This window comes from Halichoerus grypus, chromosome 15 (assembly GCF_964656455.1).
Source record: "Halichoerus grypus chromosome 15, mHalGry1.hap1.1, whole genome shotgun sequence".
Classification (NCBI taxonomy): Eukaryota; Metazoa; Chordata; class Mammalia; order Carnivora; family Phocidae; genus Halichoerus; species Halichoerus grypus.
In genome coordinates, this window is record NC_135726.1 from 1,040,364 (window position 1) to 1,059,331 (window position 18,968).

Genomic DNA, 18,968 nt, shown 5'->3' on the forward strand with positions numbered 1-18,968 from the left:
TGGACGTGGGACCTGGCTTTTCTGCATCCTCACTGGTGTTTGTGGTGTCCCTGTATTTTGTCTTGGCTGGTAGGTGCATGACAAAGCCTCATTTGGGGCCCTCCATGCCGTGACCACCCCCAAAGCAGGCCTGCCCACCTGTGACTCCCCGGGCTGGCTCTTAGGTCCTTGCATGGGGCCTGGGCCAGTTGATGCCTGAAGAATGCGCTAGAATCTCTGGCCTGTGTGCTCTGAACAGGAGGTGGGGTGTTTCTGAGACCGTGTGAATGCACAAGTGGGTGCAAGAATGAGGCCTGTGAACCCGGAGGCTGTGGGCCTGCAGGTGGGGTCCTAACGCACACCCCGCACCCACAGACTACCCGTGGCGCTGGGGCCAGGCCATCCCCATGAACTCGGCGCTCATCAAGTGGCTGTACCTGCCCGACTTCTTCAGAACCCCCAACTCCACCAACCTCATCAGTGAGTGCCTGTGGCCCGGCCCCCCACGCACCGCCTGCCAGCCTCATGGGAGGGCACTGAGGTTTTGCGTGGGGACGGACAGCCCTTGAGCGGAGGCCTGCCTCCGCCAGCAAGGGGCACGGTGTCTGGGCCTCCCTGGCCGGCCAGCCCTGTGGGTCCCCAGAGGGGCCTTGCCCCATGACGGTGTCCAGTTCTCTGGGCATGTTTCCTGAGACAGGCCCACCTCCCGTGTGTACGCGCAGCCACACACACCTCCATCTGCTCGCAGGTGTGCGCACGGGGTGGACACCAGCAGGGCCCCTTGTGTGCACGCAGGTGTGCGTGCGGCTGTGGGGGGGGTGCCCCCGCGGCATGGGCAGACAGGTACCCACGGACAGGCACGTCCCCCGCTGTCCATGCTCACGTGTGGACATCCGTGGTTCCCACGGCGGGCCCCCGCAGACACACAGCGGTGCTTCCCCCCGGCCCGGGCTGCCGAGCGCTGCACTCGCGTGGCCAGCCGTCTCCCGTGTGCCCGCAGGTGACTTCCTGTTGCTGCTGTGTGCCTCCCAGCAGTGGCAGGTGTTCTCCGCCGAGCGCACGGAGGAGTGGCAGCTCATGGCCGGCCTCAACACTGACCACCTGGAGCTGCAGCTGGGCGAGCCCAGCGCCGTGCCCAACTTCATCTACTGCAGGTGGGTCCTGGGCGCTGCAGAAGCGCTGGTCTGCGGGCTGGGCACACGAGCCCGGGGCGGGTGCTCCCAGCAGCACGCCTGCGCCCAGGAGGAGGGGCAGACGCTGACCTGGCCGCGGGGGCGCGTTCCGCCGGCGTCCCTGGTCCGGGGCGCCGGGAGGGGGCGGGGGCTGCCCGGTCCCTGCAGTGACGGCCTGTCTGACAGGTCCTACCTCGACATGCTGAAGGTGGCTGTCTTCCGCTACCTCTTCTGGCTGGTGCTGGTGGTGGTGTTTGTCACGGGGGCCACGCGCATCAGCATCTTCGGGCTGGGCTACCTGCTGGCCTGCTTCTACCTGCTGCTCTTCGGCACCAGCCTGTTGCAGAAGCACACGCGCACCCGCCTCGTGCTGTGGGACTGCCTCATCCTGTACAACGTCACCGTCATCATCTCCAAGAACATGCTCTCAGTGAGCCCGGCTCCGCCCCGGCCCCCGGCCCCGGTCCCGCCCACCCAGGCCCCGCCCCCGCGTGGTCTCCCCGGCCCTGGCCACGCCCATCCAGGCCCCGCCCCCGCGTGGTCTCCCCGGCCCCGGCCCCGCCCATCCAGGCCCCGCCCCCGCGTGGTCTCCCCGGCCCCGCCCATCCAGGCCCCGCCCCCGCGTGGTCTCCCAGGCCCCGCCCATCCAGGCCCCGCCCCCGCGTGGTCTCCCCGGCCCTGGCCCCGCCCATCCAGGCCCCGCCCCCGCGTGGTCTCCCCGGCCCGGCCCCGCCCCGCGCCCCGCCGGCCCCGCCCCCGCCGGCCCCGGGCCCCGCCCCCCGCCCCTCCGGCCCCAGGCTGACCTTCTTCCTGCCCCAGCTCCTGTCCTGCGTGTTCGTGGAGCAGATGCAGAGCAGCTTCTGCTGGGTCATCCAGCTTTTCAGCCTCGTGTGCACCGTCAAAGGCTACTACGACCGTGAGTAGGCGGGGGGCGCGCTGTGGGCCGGGCCCAGGGACGCGCGCTGCTCCTGGGGCCCCTGCCCTGAGCCGGACCGTCCCACAGCGAAGGAGATGCTGAGCAGGGACCGGGACTGCCTGCTGCCCGTGGAGGAGGCCGGCGTGCTCTGGGACAGCGTCTGCTTCCTGTTCCTGCTGCTGCAGCGCCGCGTCTTCCTCAGCCGCTACTTCCTGCACGTGCGCGCCGAGCTCCAGGCCACCGCCCTGCAGGCCTCCAGGTCAGCCCCGCCCGGGTGCCCAGGGCCCCGTGTCCCCGCTCCAGCCGCACGTCGCTCGCGACCTCCTCGGGCCGAGCGCCTCATCTCGGCGGGCTCTGCCGCTGCCGGGCCCGTCCGATCCCGCCCGCGCGCTGCCGCAGGGGGCCCGGCTCCTGCCCGCTGACGCCTCTTCCGCTGCGCGTTGTCACTCTCCGTGAGCCTGGAGGCGGCGGGAGGGTCTCCTCCTCCTGATCCCAGCACGGGGCAAGGGGGCAGTCAGCTGGGGCCGAGCCCCCAGGTGCAGGAGCCGGGGAGCTGGAGCTCAGCGGCCCGGGGTGACACCTCCCCACAGGGGCTTCGCGCTGTACAACGCCGCCAACCTCAAAAGCATCGACCTCCACCGCAAGGCCGAGGAGAAGTCCCTGGCCCAGCTGAAAAGGCAGTAGGTGGCATCCGGGGCGGGGACCCCGGGCTCCCCTCACCAGCTGTCCTCAGCTCGGTGCTCAGGGCCACCCCCACCCTCACCCCCCACCCCCCAGGATGGAGCGAATCCGTGCCAAGCAGGAAAAGCACAGGCAGGGCCGGGCGGGCCACAGTCACTCCCAGGACCCCCCAGACCCCACCCAGGAGCCAGGTGAGTAGGCAGGGGGTGGAAGGGCTCCCGGGTCCTGGCGTGTCCGTGCCACGTGCTGTCCACAGGCCTTCCCGCCCATCTGTCCCGTGCCGTGTGGTCCCCGTGTCCCTGCAGGCTCTGTGGCTAGCCCGCCACTGTCTGCGTGCACTTGTGGGCTGTCCGCTGCTCCCCGCAGCACGGCGAGGCCCCCCCGTCCGCACAGAGGTGGTCTCCGTCAGGGGGCTGCCCTCGCCCTCCCCGTGCCCCTCCCTGCTGGCTCACGTCCGCCCCTCCACAGGGCCTGGCAGTCCAGGGGGCTCCTCCCCACGGAGACAGTGGTGGCAGCCCTGGCTGGACCACGCCACAGGTACCACCCTAGCCTGGCCTGCCGCGGCCGCTGTCCCGGGCCCCTCCTTTCTCAGCTGCTGTCTGCCTTCTGGGCGAGGGAGCTTGCTCTGTGCGCACCTCTGGCTGTGCCCCCGGGCCTTTCCCTCAGGCCTCACCCCAGCCTTGATTGAACCAGGTCCCCACGGCAGGCTCTGCGCTCTCCTCCCGTCGTTCGGACTCTCAGACGCACAAGTCTGGGTGTTCAGCGCTGATCCCCAGCCTGCCCTTGTGTTCCTCTCGTCCTGTCTGGTCTCGTGTCAGTGCTCTGGCCTGTCCCCCATTCCGCCGACCCCAGCCCGCATGGGCTGTCCCTGAGGGTGGGGAGGGACACGCAGGCCTCTACCCATGGGTCACGGGATGCTGAGGGAACCCACACGCCTGTCTTGGGCCCACCCCAAACTGAAGAAACGAAGCTGAGAGGCTTGTGGGTGTGGGGGTGTGGAGGCCAGGCCCTCCCCTGGGGAGGACGGTCCTCAGCCCCGCCCTGCCCGCAGTCATCCACTCGGGGGACTACTTCCTGTTCGAGTCGGACAGTGAGGAGGAGGAGGAGGCCGTGCCCGAAGACCCCAGGCCATCGGCACAGAGTGCCTTCCAGGTGAGGCGGGAGGGTGCCCTGCCTTCCCCTGTCCACGGGCGCCTGTGCAGAGACACACGCTCTGGCCAGCCTGCCCAGATCCATTCAGACCCCCAGAGCCCACTGGTCAGGTGGGCAGGCAGGCTGTAGGAGGCGCAGGTCGTGGGCAGCTATGTGCCCCTGTCCACCGCCTCCTGAGGTCAGCACTCCGACCGTCCAGGCCTGAGTGGCCACCAGTGGCCTGGCCTTGGAGAAGGGTCACGCGTGTTTGCTGGAAAAAGGACGGGCCAGGAGCCTCTTGCCTGTCTCTGGGCCCGGAGTTCTCAGGGAGTGACAGCCGTGTGCGCGGGCGGGCGGTTTGCCCTGCCTTCCCGCCACAGTCCCACGGGACCCGGGTGCTGCCCCGAAGCAGGGAGCCAGCTGAAGGCCCCCAGTGGCGGCCTGATCCCAGCCTCGTCCTCGGGAGCTGGCAGGTGGGCTGACCGGGATGTGCCGTCCGGGGCGGTGGGGCGCTAACGCGAGGACCCGGTCCACAGATGGCCTACCACGCGTGGGTGACCAACGCGCAGACGGTGCTGAGGCAGCAGCGGGAGGACCAGGCGAGGCAGGAAGGGACGGAGCAGCTGCCCACAGGTGCGCTGGCCGCGTGCGGGGTGGGGGCGGGCGCGCGGGGCTGCAGGGGCTGATCAGCACCCCGTGCCCAGGAGGCGGCCCAGGCCAGGGGGCAGAGTCGGCGGACGGCCCGGACGAGGCAGTGGCAGCTGGTATGTGCGCCCCGGGGCCTGGGGGGCTGGGGGCCTCCTGGGGCAGCCTCTGCAGCGTCCTGCCCCCCGCCCGCCCCACAGGCCCCGGCCACGTGATGCAGCGCGTGCTGAGCACCGTGCAGTTTCTGTGGGTGCTGGGGCGGGCGCTGCTGGATGGGCTGACGGACTGGCTGCTCGCCTTCACCCGGCACCACCGTGCCATGAGCGACGTGCTGCGTGCCGAGCGCTACCTGTGCAAGCAGGGGCTGAGTGGGGTGAGTGTGCATGCCCCGCCCCGCCAGCGCCCCGGGGAACCGCGGCCTGAGCCCCCCTCCGTGCAGGGCAGAGAGGCGCCCCGCAGCTGGGCGGAGCAGAGGTACAGCAGCGAGGCCGAGGCCGCACCCCCAGGCCCCTCGGAGGCCCAAGACGCACCGAGTACAGCTTTGAGGTAGGTGCGGGCTGGCGGCGCGCACGGGGTACGCAGACCAGGGGGTGCGTGGCCTGCTGGCCCCTTGTCCGCCGGGGCCCGGGAGGCCCCTCCAGCCCCAGAGCCTGGGCAGAGCAGAGAGCAGGCTGCCTCGGTGACAGCCTGCCTTCCCACAGCGGGCCGGGGGCCGAGGAGCCGCTGGGCACGACGACGGAGGACCTCGGCGGCCCGCTGGGCACGGGGTACCACACCCGCGGCAGTGGCGGCGGCGAGCTGGCCACCGAGCCTGGGGCCTCCCCGCACAGCTCCCGGGAGCTTCCTGCCGGCGCCGCGACCCGGATGCGCACGGCCAGCGAGCTGCTGACCAGGTCGGGGGGCGGGGGGGGCGGCGGGGAGGGGCGGTGCCCCCTCGGAGCCAGGCCCGGTGCTGAGAAGGGTGTGGGCGCGGCTCCCCACAGGCAGCAGCGCATCGAGGAGCTGGAGGAGGCCGCGCAGTTCGAAGCTGGGCAGGGCCGGGTCATGCGGCTGCTGCAGGCCGCCTACCAGTGCGTGGCGGCCCACTCGGAGCTGCTCTGCTACTTCATCATCATCCTCAACCACATGGTCACCGCCTCGGCCACCTCCCTGGTGCTGCCCGTGCTCGTCTTCCTGTGGGCGATGCTGTCCATCCCGAGGCCCAGCAAGCGCTTCTGGATGACGGCCATCGTCTTCACCGAGGTGGGCTGCGGCCGGGGCGGGAGGGGGCGGGGCCTGGCCCTCCATGCTGAGCCCCCTCCCCCACAGGTGTCCGTGGTCACCAAGTACCTGTTCCAGTTTGGCTTCTTCCCCTGGAACACGCACGCCGTGCTGCGGCGCTACGAGAACAAGCCGTACTTCCCGCCGCGCATCCTGGGCTTGGAGAAGACGGACAGCTACATCAAGTACGACCTGGTGCAGCTCATGGCCCTTTTCTTCCACCGCTCGCAGCTGCTGGTGAGTCCACCGGGCCTGGGCCGGCGGGCAGCAGGCAGGCACCTCCCTGCACACGCCCCACCCGCCGGCTGCCCAGCTGCAAGAGGCAAGGCTGGACGTCGTGGGTTCCAGGGTGGGCCTGGCCATCTTGCCTGTGTGGCCACGCCGGGCTCCTCACCTCCTTCCCTCCTTCTCTCTGCAGTGCTACGGCCTCTGGGACCATGAAGAGAGCCAGCTCTCCAAGGAGCAGGACCGGGGCAGTGGGAAGAAGGGGTTTGAGGAGGAGCGGGCACCGCTGGGACCCCAGACTGAGGCGGACATGGGGCCCCAGGGAGAGCCAGCGGTGGCCGGGGCCCTCACCCAGGACCACATCCCGGCAGAAGCAGGGGACGGGCCCGCGGAGCCTCCTGTGGAGCTCAAGCCCCGAGACACGAAGCGTATCAGCCTGCGGTTCAGGAAGACAAGGAGGGAGAGCACGGAGCCCGTAGAACCCGCATCCGCTGGTACGACGGCCCTGTCCGTGCACAGCCACCCCAGCCCACCCGGGTCCCCGCTGCCCCAGCCGGCCCACTGCCCGTGACCTGCGGAGGTCCCCATGCTCAGCCTGCTGGTCTGTGAGCTGGGCTGATGCCAGCCCCCGGTGGGAGGGGGTCTCGGGCTGGTTGGAGTCCGAGCTGCACTCAGCTCTCCAGGGCTCCGGTCAGCAGTGGCTGCCCCCCACAGAAGGTGTGACGGCCGCCTCTGGGAGAGAGAAGTGGAGTCGCCGCCCCCGGGAAAGAGTGACAGCCGTGGGGCTCCGACTGCAGAGCTTCTGCCTGGCCATGTGCGTGACTGCTGGCTGCTCCCGGGCGAGGGCGGGTGGGAGCAGCCAAGGCAGGCGCTGAGCCCCCTGCCCACCTGCCCTCACCCACAGGGCGCGGAGCGTGTACCGGCCCCTGCGGCGCTTCTTCCACGATATCCTGCACACCAAGTACCGTGCGGCCACCGACGTCTACGCGCTCATGTTTCTGGCCGACGTGGTCGACTTCATCATCATCATTTTCGGCTTCTGGGCCTTTGGGGTGAGCGCAGAGCCCGGCGGCCACCCTGCTGCCTGCCCCCAGCTGCCCCCTGACCTCTGCTCTCCCGGCACAGAAACACTCGGCAGCTACAGACATCACGTCCTCGTTGTCGGACGACCAGGTGCCAGAGGCCTTCCTGGTCATGCTGCTCATCCAGTTCAGCACCATGGTCATCGACCGTGCCCTCTACCTCCGCAAGACCGTGCTGGGCAAGCTGGCCTTCCAGGTCGTCCTGGTGCTGGCCATCCACCTCTGGATGTTCTTCATTCTGCCCGCCGTCACCGAGAGGTGGGTGTCTGGCCCCAGGGACCTTGGGGCTCTGGCCTCGGGCAGGGTGCCCTGAACCGGCCTTCCTGTCCCCCCAGGATGTTCAGCCAGAACGCAGTGGCCCAGCTGTGGTACTTCGTCAAGTGCATCTACTTCGCCCTGTCTGCCTACCAGATCCGCTGTGGATACCCCACCCGCATCCTTGGCAACTTCCTCACCAAGAAGTACAACCACCTGAACCTCTTCCTCTTCCAGGGGTGAGTGCAGGCCGGCCCGGGGCGCCAGGAGCCAGGCTGCCACCCACGGGCCCTCCTGACGGGCTCCCCGCCTCGGGCAGGTTCCGCCTTGTGCCATTCCTGGTGGAGCTTCGGGCCGTGATGGACTGGGTGTGGACAGACACCACGCTGTCCCTGTCCAGCTGGATGTGCGTGGAGGACATCTATGCCAACATCTTCATCATCAAGTGCAGCCGCGAGACTGAGAAGGTGCCTGGCTCAGGCGGGGAGTGGGGTAGATGGGCCATGAGAGAGCCAGGTGGTGCTGGCGGTCCCCCGGGGGGGGCGGCGGGGACAGTGCCGTGAATGTGGCCGTCGGCGGGTAGCTGGCAGAGCGGGCCTGAGTGCATGCCCGGCCCAGGAGGCTTGACTGCTTGGCTCACAGGCATGAGGGCTGGGAGCTGGGGCAGCGGAGGTCAGCTGGGTTTTCTGTGTGAGCGGCTGCAGTGGGAGGTAATGGAAACAGGGCCCCCCTGTGCACGGGTAGAGTTCAGAGAGTCCTGGCGTCGTCACAGAGCTGGCCACTATCACCAGGCAGGTCTAAGATACGCTCACGCTCTGCAAAGACCCCCCAGCCCCCCGACTCTGCACAGACTTGTCTGTTCTGGAAGTTGGTGTCCACGCCGTCACATGCTGCGTGGCCCGCGTCTGGCTTCTTTCATTCTGCAGTTTCAAGGCTAGTCCATGTGGCCTGTGTCAGAAGTGAGGGTTTTGTGGCTGAGGAGCGTTCCTTTGTGTGATTGTGCCACCGTACATATACCCAGCGGTTACAAACAGCCCTGCACAGCGGGCTGGTTCCTCCTGTTCATTGCAACGCGCCCTGCTATGGACACACGCTGCGGGGGGCCGCGTCGGGGGCAGCTCCTGGTCTCGCCTCGTGGGGACTGCCCCTGCTGTCCGCAGCGGCTGCCCCCTCCCCCATCCCCGCCGGCGCCCATGACTCAAGGGGGTTTTGATTTGCGTTTCCCTGATGGATGATGGCGATGATCGTTTCGTGTGCTTGTCGGCGATCTGCTTTGCCCCTTTTGTCCTTGGCTTGCTTGTTCTCTTTAAGAATTCTTTCTGCATTCTGGACACTAAACCCTTATCACATAGGATTTGCAGATAGCTTCCATTCTCTGCGTGGTCTCTTCGCTTTTTTTTAAAGATTTATTTGAGAGAGGCGTAGAGCACAAGCAGGGCGAGTGGCTGAGGGAGAGAATCTCAAGCAGACTTCTCAGTGTGGAGCCTGACCCAGGGCCTGACCTCACGACCTGAGCCAAGGCCGAGTTAGACGCTTAACCGACTGAGCCACTGAGACGCCCCATCTCCTCACTTTCTTGAAAGCATCCCATCTTTTGAAGCACAAACTCCTTTTTTATAACGTAGTGTTTTTTCTCTCATTGCTCATGCTTTCCACGTTAGGTCTGAGAATTTTCCATTGAATCCAGATTGAGATCTTAGATGGGGTCCTGCTGCTTTGGCATGTGGACAGCCATTTGTCCCAGCAGCATCGCTGAAGAGACGGTCCGTCCCCCCATGGAATCATCCTGGCAGCACTCACTGGGCGGCGGGTCGCATTCTGGGTTCTGGGCCGTTGGGTTTCTGTGCTCACGTATCCACCCCGTCTCGAGTGCTAGAGCTTTGCAGTCAACTGTGACGCTTTAAAATCTGGCTTCACGAGCCCCTGGGTGGGCCCCAGGCTGTGGCTGCGTGAGGCTCCGGGGCTCTGGGCCAGTGCCCGCCTTCACCCTGGGGCAAGGGGGCGGGCAGGGCTGAGCCCCTGAGCCATGTCCCACCCCCCAGAAATACCCCCAGCCCAAGGGGCAGAAGAAGAAGAAGATTGTCAAGTACGGCATGGGTGGGCTCATCATCCTCTTCCTCGTGGCCATCATCTGGTTCCCACTGCTCTTCATGTCCCTGGTGCGCTCTGTGGTCGGTGTTGTAAACCAGCCCATCGATGTCACCGTCACCCTCAAGCTGGGCGGCTACGAGGTGAGCCACCAGTCTGCCCGCTGGAACAGGTGACGGCGGGCATGGGCTGCACCCCACCCCCCTTCCCAGCGTTCGGCACCGTGGGGCCTCCCTGCCCCACCACAGTCGCCACCCCCACCCCTGCAGCCCCTGTTCACCATGAGCGCGCAGCAGCCGTCCATCGTGCCGTTCACACAGCAGGCCTACGAGGAGCTGTCCAGACACTTTGACCCTAACCCAGTGAGTGGGCCCCACCCGACAGCAGCAGGGGCTGGGGGGGGGGGTGTCCAGGAGCCCCTCACTCAAGGGCTGCCTGGGGTCCAGTTGGCCATGCAGTTCATCAGCCAGTACAGCCCTGAGGACATCGTCACGGCGCAGATTGAGGGCAGTTCCGGGGCGCTGTGGCGCATCAGCCCGCCAAGCCGGGCCCAGATGAAGCGGGAGCTGTACAATGGCACGGCTGACATCACCCTGCGCTTCACCTGGAACTTCCAGAGGTGTGTGCTGGGCTGGGGCGGGACCCGGGGGGGCGGGTGCAGCCCGCAGTGGGTCACACCGTGCCCTGGCACGTAGGGACCTGGCCAAGGGCGGCACCGTGGAGTACACCAACGAGAAGCACACCCTGGACCTGGCCCCCAATAGCAGTGAGCGGCGGCAGCTGGCCAGCCTGCTTGAAGGCACCTCCGACCAGTCCGTGTGAGTTGGGGCCTGGGGGCAGGGAGGCAGCTGGAGGGCCGGCTGGGCCTGACCCACCGGCCTTCTCCCTGCAGGGTCATCCGCAACCTCTTCCCCAAGTACATCCGGGCCCCCAACGGGCCTGAAGCCAACCCCGTGAAGCAGCTGCAGCCCAGTGAGTGTGTGTGTGTTGGGGATGGCGGGGCGGCCTCAGCCCGGGGGGCGGGCGGTGGCCCTGACCCACTCTGCCCCTGCCCCAGACGAGGAGGAAGACTACCTCAGCGTGCGCATCCAGCTGCGGAGGGAGCGCGTGGGCGCAGGGGCCGCTGGCTTCCTCGAGTGGTGGGTCATCGAGCTGCAGGACTGCCAGGCTGAGTGCAACCTGTTGCCCATGGTCATCTTCAGTGACAAGGTCAGCCCACCCAGCCTGGGCTTCCTGGCTGGCTACGGGTGAGTGTGCTGCACGTGAGGGCAGGAGGGCGGGGGGGCGGGGTGCAGCACCCCCAGCCTCACCCCGCCCCTGCCTGGCAGGATCATGGGGCTCTACGTGTCCATCGTGCTGGTCATCGGCAAGTTCGTGCGCAGCTTCTTCAGCGAGATCTCGCACTCCATCATGTTCGAGGAGCTGCCCTGCGTGGACCGCATCCTCAAGCTCTGTCAGGACATCTTCCTGGTGCGGGAGACACGGGAGCTGGAGCTCGAGGAGGAGCTTTACGCCAAGCTCATCTTCCTGTACCGCTCGCCAGAAACTATGATCAAGTGGACCCGTGAGAAGGAGTAGGAGCGGGGCTCCTGCACCCACGCATGAAGGAGCCGCCCAGCACACTGCTGAGCGCAGACACCCCGACCCCGGCCGCCACGCCCTGACGCTGCTGCCAGAAGGAAGCTGGGGCCCTCCTCGGCCCGGCGCAGGGCCCAGCGCAGCCGGCACACTGGGCCAAGGGCTCCAGCCTTCCCTTTCCCATGCGTACTGTAGGGTTTTCTAATTAAAAATGTTTTTATTTATACAATCACAGGCTGTCTGCCCATCCTTGCCCTCCTGCTCCGGGGGGCCCCAGGCTCCGCTCCCGCTGGTGTGAGCCTCATCGTCACTGTTCTCCAGCAGATACTCCTGGATCTCTGGCGAGGGCCTAGGGAAAGCCGTACACTGGGAATCTGCCCTGCGGGAGCCACCACCCAGAAGGACCCCTCCGGCGCTCCCCCAGCCATGTGGCTAGCCCATACCTTTGGCTGCGGAGTTGGGCCTCGGCCAAGATGTAAGGTGGCAGGGGGTCCAAGGAGGGCTGCAACAGAGAATGGCCGTGGACAAGGGGCTGCGTAGCACCAAGCCCCGGGGGGTGGGCCTCCCGTCACGACCCAAGAGTGAGAACGACTCACCACATCCTTCATATTCACGCGGCAGCCGTAGCATAGCTGCTCGATGACATGGGCTCGCGAGTCCTCCCTGGAGGAGCAGAGCTGTGCCTGAGCACCGGCTCAGGGCCCCGGGGGCCTCACCTAGCCTGGCTGGTGGCCTGGAGCTGACCACGGGTCAGGGCAGGGCCAGGAAGGGACTCACCTCCTGCATGGCCTGGTCCCCTGGCAGCAGTTCGGGGCCCTGCCCACCTCTGCAGAACGGCAAGGCACCGTGGGGGCCCCAGCTGGCGGGGTGGAGGGCTGCCTCTGGGAGAAATGCTGGGTCTGAGCCCCGAAAGCTGTGGCACTATCTGCAAGCAGAGACAGGCTGAGGGTCCTCCTGGGGCTGGACCCCAACTCCCACTGCCCAGCGCCCCTCCCCCTCCTCACGGACCAGCAGTGTCGACGTCCAGCGAGCACATACAGAGCAGGCAGCGGGGGCCAGCGGCACAGCCGTCCCTGGGGGCCTTGACCAGCTTCTCACTGGTCCTGATGGGGTGGGAGACGGGGCACCAAGGCAGCCTGAGGCTGGGCTTCACCCTGCACAAGCGCCCGGGGGAGGCTCCGCGCCCACGCGCCCACCCCGCCGTGGCACTGGCTTGCACGCACCTGTACACGGTGCTGACCGTGGAGGGGAACCGGGCCTGCAGCCGCAGCAGGAAGCCCTCCACCAGCCGGTGCATGCTGGCCTTTTCGGGGGCCTAGGGATAATCGGGGGGCTGTAAGAGTGGCGCCCCAGGCCTGGCCCAGCAGCCACCTAGCGTGGGGGCCAGGGCTTCACACCATCAGCCCTGAGAGTGCCAAGTCGGGGCTGGAGTGAGCCAGAGCACCCGCATCTGAGGCGTCCCTGTCACTGAACACACCCGCCGTTACACCCTCCATGCAAGCCCCCCTTGGCCGAGTACCAGCCTGCCTCTCCTCGGCAGGGGAGTGCCCTGCGTGTGCTCCCAGGGAGCTGGTGCGGACACAGCTCGGGCCACTGAGAGTGTGCTGGCCACCTCTGACCCCACGCTGGAGGGGGCCACCTCTGACCCCACGCTGGATAATCCCACAACGCACCTTGGTGTCGATGGCTGGCGTGAAGACAGAGGGGACGGCAAATAGGCGGTTGTAGAAGGCGACCTCCTTTAGCGTGTGCTCACGCATGGGCCGTACCACCACCACGTCACCGTGCCGCTCGTCAGAGAAGCCCTGCAGTGGGGGCACATTCATCACCGCACCCAGCACACGGGCTCACAGCCCCGCGTTCCCTGCGCCACAGGGGAGACCCTGGCACGGACTCCTGACACTACTTTCAAGTGACGTGGGCCAGAGGGGCCCCTGAAATGCCCATACCCACGTACCGTGTCCCAGGCGAGAAAGGCCCCTCTCCCCAGTGCCAGGCTGGTCATGAGCTTGATGGCCAAGCGGGTACAGCTGTCTCCTGTCATCACCTTGGAGTAGCCATGGGTCCGGGCCACGTGCAGGATCAGGTGGGTCCTGTAGAGCAGAGCCCAGGGTCTCAGGCAGGCTGGAAGAAGCAGGGCCTAGCTGCCAGGGTGGGGATGGGGGCTCACCGCAGGGTCTGCAGAAGCTCCTCTTTGGCCGTCAACGTCTTCACGGAGTCAAACAGTCGGGACAGAGCCTCGGTCTGGGCAGCCAGGGGTGGCCCAGCCAGGTCCTGGGGGTCCTGGGTGCAGGGCTGGCTCGCCTGCGCCTCCCCCTGGGCTGAGCTGGGGCTGCCCCCAACCCCCTCAGCCCCCAGCGTATGCTGCTGCTGAAGGAAACTGTCCACAGCCACCTTGTAGGTCCCCACAGTCCCCACCGGCTCCTGGGCAGAGCAGCGCAGCACGGACGGCGGCAGGGCAAACACCTTCCAGGGCAGGGACAGAGCATAAGGCCCAGGTCTGCCCCCCACGTGCCGGGAGCAAACAGGCCAAGGGTGAGGCCTGCAACTGACCCCACCAAGTAGGCACAGGCCCTTGTGGGCACCCGGCGGCCCGCCCTCACAGTCAGGCCCACCCACCTCTTCCAAGGTGACAACGTGCCACGGAAAGCCGAGGGTCTGTAGGATCAGCTTCACATCAGACAGAGTTTTTGCTCTGTCCTCCCGGCTCTGGCCACAAGCTGCTCCCTCTAAAAAGTGCAGGCAGAAAGCAATCATGACTACAGAAGAGCCCAAGATGGGATAAGGCCCATGTCCTGTGAGCAACTCTACGAAGCTTTCTGGTGGAAACCACAGGACACGAACCTGTTCTCAGGGAGGGCAGCATTATCAGAGTGGGGAGTGGCTTCTCTCCAGTGCACAAGGGAGGGGCGGGGGGAGGCGTGACGGACCCCAGTGCCCCAGACCCAACTGGGAGCCTATCTCAGGGAGCATCTGGCCCCGGCCTCTCCCACCCAGGGCCCCTGATCCATGGACACTAGGCACATACGCCTGCCTGACTCTAACAGAAGTCTAAGACAACAACAGTGCCTTTGTTGCCAGACCCATGTGTTGTCTGCAAAAACTCATTAAGGTCAAGTGCCTCATCAAGGGCACAGCACCAGCTGTCTCAGTGGGGCTCCTCCTGAGCGGCTGGGGCCGGGGCTGGCATGGCTGCACGTACCATCGACGTATACAACCCCTGGCACGAAACGCAGTCTTTTGGCGGAATCTCGACTCAGGCCCTGGAGAGAAAAGGGACAGGGCCTCAGCCCCACAGTCAGAAGCCAGAGGACACCTTCCCGGCACGAACCACTCTCCATCTGAACTGATGTCCTCCAGGAAGGGGTGGTGGTCCCCACCCGGAACAGACAAACCACTCAGACAAAGTGCCGAGCAGGCCCCACGGGGAGGCCACACAGCCTGACGTGGTCAAAGTGGCTGCCTAGGCGTCTTCACCGCCCCAGTAACACCTGCTCCTCACCAGTCTGTCTCCCACCGCCCCCAGACGCCCCCCCAGCAATGTCCTGAGAGGAGCCTGCCTGAGCACCTCTGACTGCTGAGTGCAAGAGGACAACAGACTACCATCAAGGTGTTATCAGTTAGAGGAAACGGGCTCCAGGTGCTGGACAAAAGGCCAACGGAGTGGGCACTTATACCAGGCCAGGCTTAGGGAGCCATGAAGTGAGAGCAGAACAGCACCTTGCTGGAGCCCCCGGGACAGACCACCTCTCTCATCTGTGCCCCTCACTGGGAATGCAGAGAGTCTGTGTATGTCCCAGCGCCAGGTCAAGGCCTCCACGGCAGCCAGGGCCCTCAGGAAAAGCCCTCGCCATCTCCAACACGCTGGACAACAGTGTGAGTGGGCTGCTGAGAGCCTGGAGCACAGCTCCCCAGAGAGCACCCTGTCCCGTACGCTCTCCCTCCCCACCCAACTTCACATCCCCTGGCATCCCCACTGCTCATTTGGGTCTCCCCTTAAACTTCTCAAGGAAGCTGCCCGACCCCAGCCAGGCTGGACCCCTTTTGGGTTCCCCAAGGCACCTGCTCGTATTTCAAGGTTTTGTCCTGGACCCAGGACCAGGGGGAGGCCCATGAACTCGGGAACACCTCAAGCAACGCTCCACCATGCCGCCACATGTTCCCTGTGAGTAGGATTCTACGCGGTCAGCAAATAGTCCTACGCTTGGGCACAGCTGGGTGCTCCGGACTCAGCTTCCAGTCTGTGCACCTCTGTATACACATCCCACAACCCTCCGGGCATCCCAGCTAGGGGTGGGCTGCTCTCGCTAGCTGCAGGCAAGAGCCCCTCAGTCCTGGGCCCCCAACTCTGCAACTCAGCAGGGAAGCAGCCAGGACCCTGGAAGACGCTAGGAGACGTACCTCAAGGACCTGCCAGACCATGGAGCTGGATGAAGGCCCCCCAGACCATGCCAGGAGCACCTATGGGAGAAGGAACGTCCCTGGAGAGCGCTGCGTCTCCCCCATGAGCAAGCCCACCCTCTCCACCACCACCATCACCTGTGCATGACACTGGGAGGGGAGGCCGGGGCTGAGAGCCAGGGCCCAGGGGGGCTGGGCTTCCCAGCTGGGGACCCCGCAGAAGAGTCACCCCAACACACTACCTTCTCACCCGGAAAGATCAACCGATTCTTCCCAAGCACGGCTCTGAACTTGTGGATGTAGAAGGCCCTGAAACAGTCCCTGCAACACACAACCAGCAGTTGTGGCCACACGGCCCCGATGGGGACGCAGCCTGAGACGCTGCAGGGTTCCAGCTTCCTTCTCTTACCAACGTCCATCTTTAAAAGCAGCATCGTGACAGAGGCTCTGCCCAGAAACTGACAACGGAAGCCAGGGTTGAGGGGTTCTTGCCAGCTGTGTCTGCCCCAGGACCAGCCCCGTGCTGCACAGGGAGGCCCCCCCTTGGTCCCCAACAATCCTTACTAGTGTGAGCTGATGTCTGAGGGGCCCAGAGCCCAGGACCCCCCTGTACCCCCAAACACTCAGGAAGGCCCAGCAGGCAGAACGGACGGACACAGGCAAGTGCAGGGCAAGGCCAGCCGGACCCTTCCTCAAGCAGAGTGGAAGGCCCCTTCCAAAACTCCCACGGGGAGAAGTACTATCTCTTGGGGTGAAGGGGGAAGCACTGAGTAGGCAGCAGGGGGTGCCCCGGGTCCCAGAACACCATTCCCGAGCTGATACCATCTCGACAAGAAGTTACCATCTCGACAAAGTTCATGCAAATAAATGCACAGTCCTGGCTTCTTCAAACCCACAGAATCAGAACTTCCAGGGCGGGCCCTGGGAATCCGCATTCCTGAAAATCCTTCCACCTGATTCTCAGGCTCAGCTACAGGTTAGAATCACTCAGGCCAAATACATCGGACAGAAGGTGCCAGAGTGAGGCCCAGGCATCTGCATTTAAAAGCTCCCTGGCAACCCAGGCAGGGAAGTCAGGGTCGATGACAGCAACGCGGCTCCCTGAGAGCTGCCCCACACCTGAGGCTGCACCGCTAAGTCTGCTTTCTTTTTCCGACTAAGACATACCAGGGGCGCCTGGGTGGCTCAGTCAGTTAAGCATCCAACTCTTGGTTTCGGCTCAGGTCATGATCTCATGAGAAAGCCCCAACTCAAGCTTTGGGCTTAGCGTGGAGTCTGCTTGAGATTCTCTGTGCCCCGCCCCCTTGCCCACACTCTCTTTCCCTTTAAAGTGAATAAGTAAACCTTTCTCAAAAACAATCTTTTTTTTAAAAGCCTTTACTTAATTATCTATTTTTTAGAAAGAGAAAGAGAACGTTGTGTGTGTGAGGAGAGAGGCAAGGCAGAGAGAGAGAAAATCTCAAGCAGACTCCATGCGGACCGCAAAGCCCGATGTGGGGCTCTATCCCGGGACCCTGAGATCATGACCTGAGTCAAAACAAGAGTCGGACGCTTAACCAACTGAGCCGCCCCTGAATAAATCTTAAAAAAAAAAAAAAAAAAAGACACAGCAGTGTCCACAATTCCCCCTGCCCCCCACTGAACAGGCACCAGTCTGAGGGGTTGACCAAGCACCCCACATTCCTTTGTGGTCAGTAGGTCAACGTGGTGTTTAATAAAATGCCAGGACCCCAGGTGAGCAGCCACAGGCAGCGAGTCCCAAGAACTCACTCACCATCGGGGAGGGTAAGGCTGCTAAAACACAGATGCTTGCTTGGGGCACAAAAAGAACCTGTGGCTGCCCACGGGCAGGGGGAGCTCTGAGCCCAGAAGGAGCTGCTGCAGCCTCTTCTCCTAACAGTCATCACTTCAGATGCTCTGAGAGATTAAAGCAATGGGTGCTTTGCCTATGTTTATTCCAGTAGCACACACCAAGTTTACTGTGTTCCCAAAAGATGGCTGGGGAGGAGAAAGCTTTGGGAAAAAACCTCAGTCCCTTCAGTTTCTCTTTTGGAACATTCTGGAAAGTAGTGTCCAAGACTCGTGGAGACTATTTTAAAAACATAAGCTGGGGGACGCCTCGGTGGCTCAGTCAGTTAAGCGTCTGCCTTCGGCTCAGGTCATGATCCCAGGGTCTTGGTATCAAGTCCCGTATCAGGCTCCCTGTTCAGCTGGGACCCTGCTTCTTCCTCTCCCTCGGCCCCTTCCGCCGCTTGTGCACCCCCCAAATAAATAAATTCTTTAAAAAACAAAATCAAAAAACAAAAAAAAAATAAAAAATCATCCCCAGAGCACCTGCCCAAGATCTCAGGATGCTCTAATCTGCCCCTAAATGCGTTCCAGCTGCCCCGAAATGCTCATCCTGCCTATACCTCACCTCACCCTCACTCTGCCACCTTCCCATAAGTGCCATCAGATGCTCTCCTGCCACCTGATCCACAGCTGGACCGTGGGAGAATTACGGCGTACCCACACAGACACCCAATACCCCACACATGCACCAGAGTCACTGGAAGCGATGTTAGAAGTCCATGCTTCAAAACAAGAGATAAAGCCACAGAAGAGGGGCAAGCCTGGCTGCTAAGCCAGACCTCCCACCCACCTCCAGGCCTCACCTGCAGAAGGCATCTCCTGCTCGAATCACCACCACGGGAAGGCCTTCCGTGCACTTCACACACTTCAGTTCACGCCTTTCGAGACATGGCGGGGGGAGGGTAGAACACAGATTGCAGACCTCCCTCCAGCGGGCTTTGGGGGGGTGGCACTGCGATTCTCACCCCAACTGGTGTATGGGAAGCTCATGCGAGCAGCTGCACACACACCAACCAAGGCTTTTGTTTTATCCAAACTACCGATACGAAAAAAGACAAGGGCCGTGGGGGGATTTGAGTCTGCTTAAACCACCCGAGAAAGCACATAAAGGCCACCTGTCAGTCTCTCAAGTGCCGGCATGCCTGGAGGAACAACCTCCTCTGTGTGAATCGGGAGGGGAGAGATGGAAGCAGCGGGAGGAAGGGACCAGGAGGCCGACTCCTCTTCGACTGAGGGCCCAAGCTGCAAGAATTACCAGCGCCAGAGCGCAGAGGCAGCCCCTTCCTGGGGTGTTCGCCCCCGGCTAGAGAGGCACCCCCGGGGTGCTGCGGAGCACGGTGCAGCCCCCACCGGGACCCCGGGGCTTCTGGGCCCCAGCCTCGGCGGTCTCCTGGCTCCCGCAGCGCGGCGCCGGGGGCGAACTGCAAGGCGCGGGCCGGGCCCTCGGGGCAGGGCTTTGCCGCCGGCCCCGCGCCGGGAAGGAGAGGGGCGGGTGCGGACGCCCAGCTCTTACCCAGGCCGCAGTGGCGGCGGTCCCTCGGGCGCTGGGTCCCCGTAGTCCTCGCCAACCTGGCACATGGCTGCGCCCGGTCGCACGATAATAAGCGCCGGCGGCGGGGAGACGCGCCCTAATAACGTCAGCGGGACGTCGTCGGGGCCGTGGCCACCGGGTTGGGGGCGGAGCGCGCGCTTATGACGTCAGCG

General features: G+C 64.7%; 2 protein-coding genes across 18 annotated transcripts in view; one reads left to right on the plus strand and one right to left on the minus strand.

Moving 5' to 3' along the window:
* The window catches only part of PIEZO1 (piezo type mechanosensitive ion channel component 1 (Er blood group)), a 69,652-nt gene extending 58,411 nt beyond the window's left edge, over positions 1–11,241 (plus strand). For 4 of the 11 annotated variants that reach the window (XM_078062697.1, XM_078062696.1, XM_078062694.1 and 1 more), the window contains exons 23-50: positions 355–459; positions 980–1,133; positions 1,338–1,581; positions 1,971–2,067; positions 2,155–2,326; positions 2,658–2,747; positions 2,845–2,939; positions 3,217–3,285; positions 3,800–3,900; positions 4,416–4,512; positions 4,584–4,643; positions 4,725–5,070; positions 5,226–5,417; positions 5,508–5,766; positions 5,833–6,021; positions 6,203–6,503; positions 6,724–6,823; positions 6,914–7,061; positions 7,135–7,349; positions 7,427–7,585; positions 7,666–7,813; positions 9,389–9,577; positions 9,704–9,796; positions 9,881–10,053; positions 10,130–10,252; positions 10,327–10,406; positions 10,492–10,681; positions 10,763–11,241. In XM_078062697.1, the coding sequence (XP_077918823.1) occupies positions 355–459; positions 980–1,133; positions 1,338–1,581; positions 1,971–2,067; positions 2,155–2,326; positions 2,658–2,747; positions 2,845–2,939; positions 3,217–3,285; positions 3,800–3,900; positions 4,416–4,512; positions 4,584–4,643; positions 4,725–5,070; positions 5,226–5,417; positions 5,508–5,766; positions 5,833–6,021; positions 6,203–6,503; positions 6,724–6,823; positions 6,914–7,061; positions 7,135–7,349; positions 7,427–7,585; positions 7,666–7,813; positions 9,389–9,577; positions 9,704–9,796; positions 9,881–10,053; positions 10,130–10,252; positions 10,327–10,406; positions 10,492–10,681; positions 10,763–11,012 (4,439 nt within the window). In that variant the 3' untranslated portion in view covers positions 11,013–11,241. Of the gene's footprint in view, positions 1–354; positions 460–979; positions 1,134–1,337; positions 1,582–1,970; positions 2,068–2,154; positions 2,327–2,657; positions 2,748–2,844; positions 2,940–3,216; positions 3,286–3,799; positions 3,901–4,415; positions 4,513–4,583; positions 4,644–4,724; positions 5,071–5,225; positions 5,418–5,507; positions 5,767–5,832; positions 6,022–6,202; positions 6,504–6,704; positions 6,824–6,913; positions 7,062–7,134; positions 7,350–7,426; positions 7,586–7,665; positions 7,814–9,007; positions 9,578–9,703; positions 9,797–9,880; positions 10,054–10,129; positions 10,253–10,326; positions 10,407–10,491; positions 10,682–10,762 lie in introns of those variants that run through there. The other 7 variants (XM_036119830.2, XM_078062695.1, XM_078062698.1 and 4 more) reach the window with 7 other exon arrangements.
* The window catches only part of CTU2 (cytosolic thiouridylase subunit 2), a 46,222-nt gene continuing 38,463 nt past the window's right edge, over positions 11,210–18,968 (minus strand). For 6 of the 7 annotated variants that reach the window (XM_036119846.2, XM_036119842.2, XM_036119841.2 and 3 more), the window contains 13 exons: positions 15,656–15,734; positions 15,414–15,473; positions 14,215–14,275; positions 13,632–13,741; positions 13,183–13,478; positions 12,970–13,105; positions 12,686–12,817; positions 12,236–12,327; positions 12,021–12,115; positions 11,790–11,937; positions 11,609–11,675; positions 11,456–11,514; positions 11,210–11,361 (listed from right to left, as the gene is read on the minus strand). In XM_036119846.2, the coding sequence (XP_035975739.2) occupies positions 11,214–11,361; positions 11,456–11,514; positions 11,609–11,675; positions 11,790–11,937; positions 12,021–12,115; positions 12,236–12,327; positions 12,686–12,817; positions 12,970–13,105; positions 13,183–13,478; positions 13,632–13,741; positions 14,215–14,275; positions 15,414–15,434 (1,365 nt within the window). In that variant the 5' untranslated portion in view covers positions 15,435–15,473; positions 15,656–15,734 and the 3' untranslated portion in view covers positions 11,210–11,213. Of the gene's footprint in view, positions 11,362–11,455; positions 11,515–11,608; positions 11,676–11,789; positions 11,938–12,020; positions 12,116–12,235; positions 12,328–12,685; positions 12,818–12,969; positions 13,106–13,182; positions 13,479–13,631; positions 13,742–14,214; positions 14,276–15,413; positions 15,474–15,655; positions 15,735–18,067; positions 18,143–18,777; positions 18,946–18,968 lie in introns of those variants that run through there. The other variant, XM_036119839.2, reaches the window with a different exon arrangement.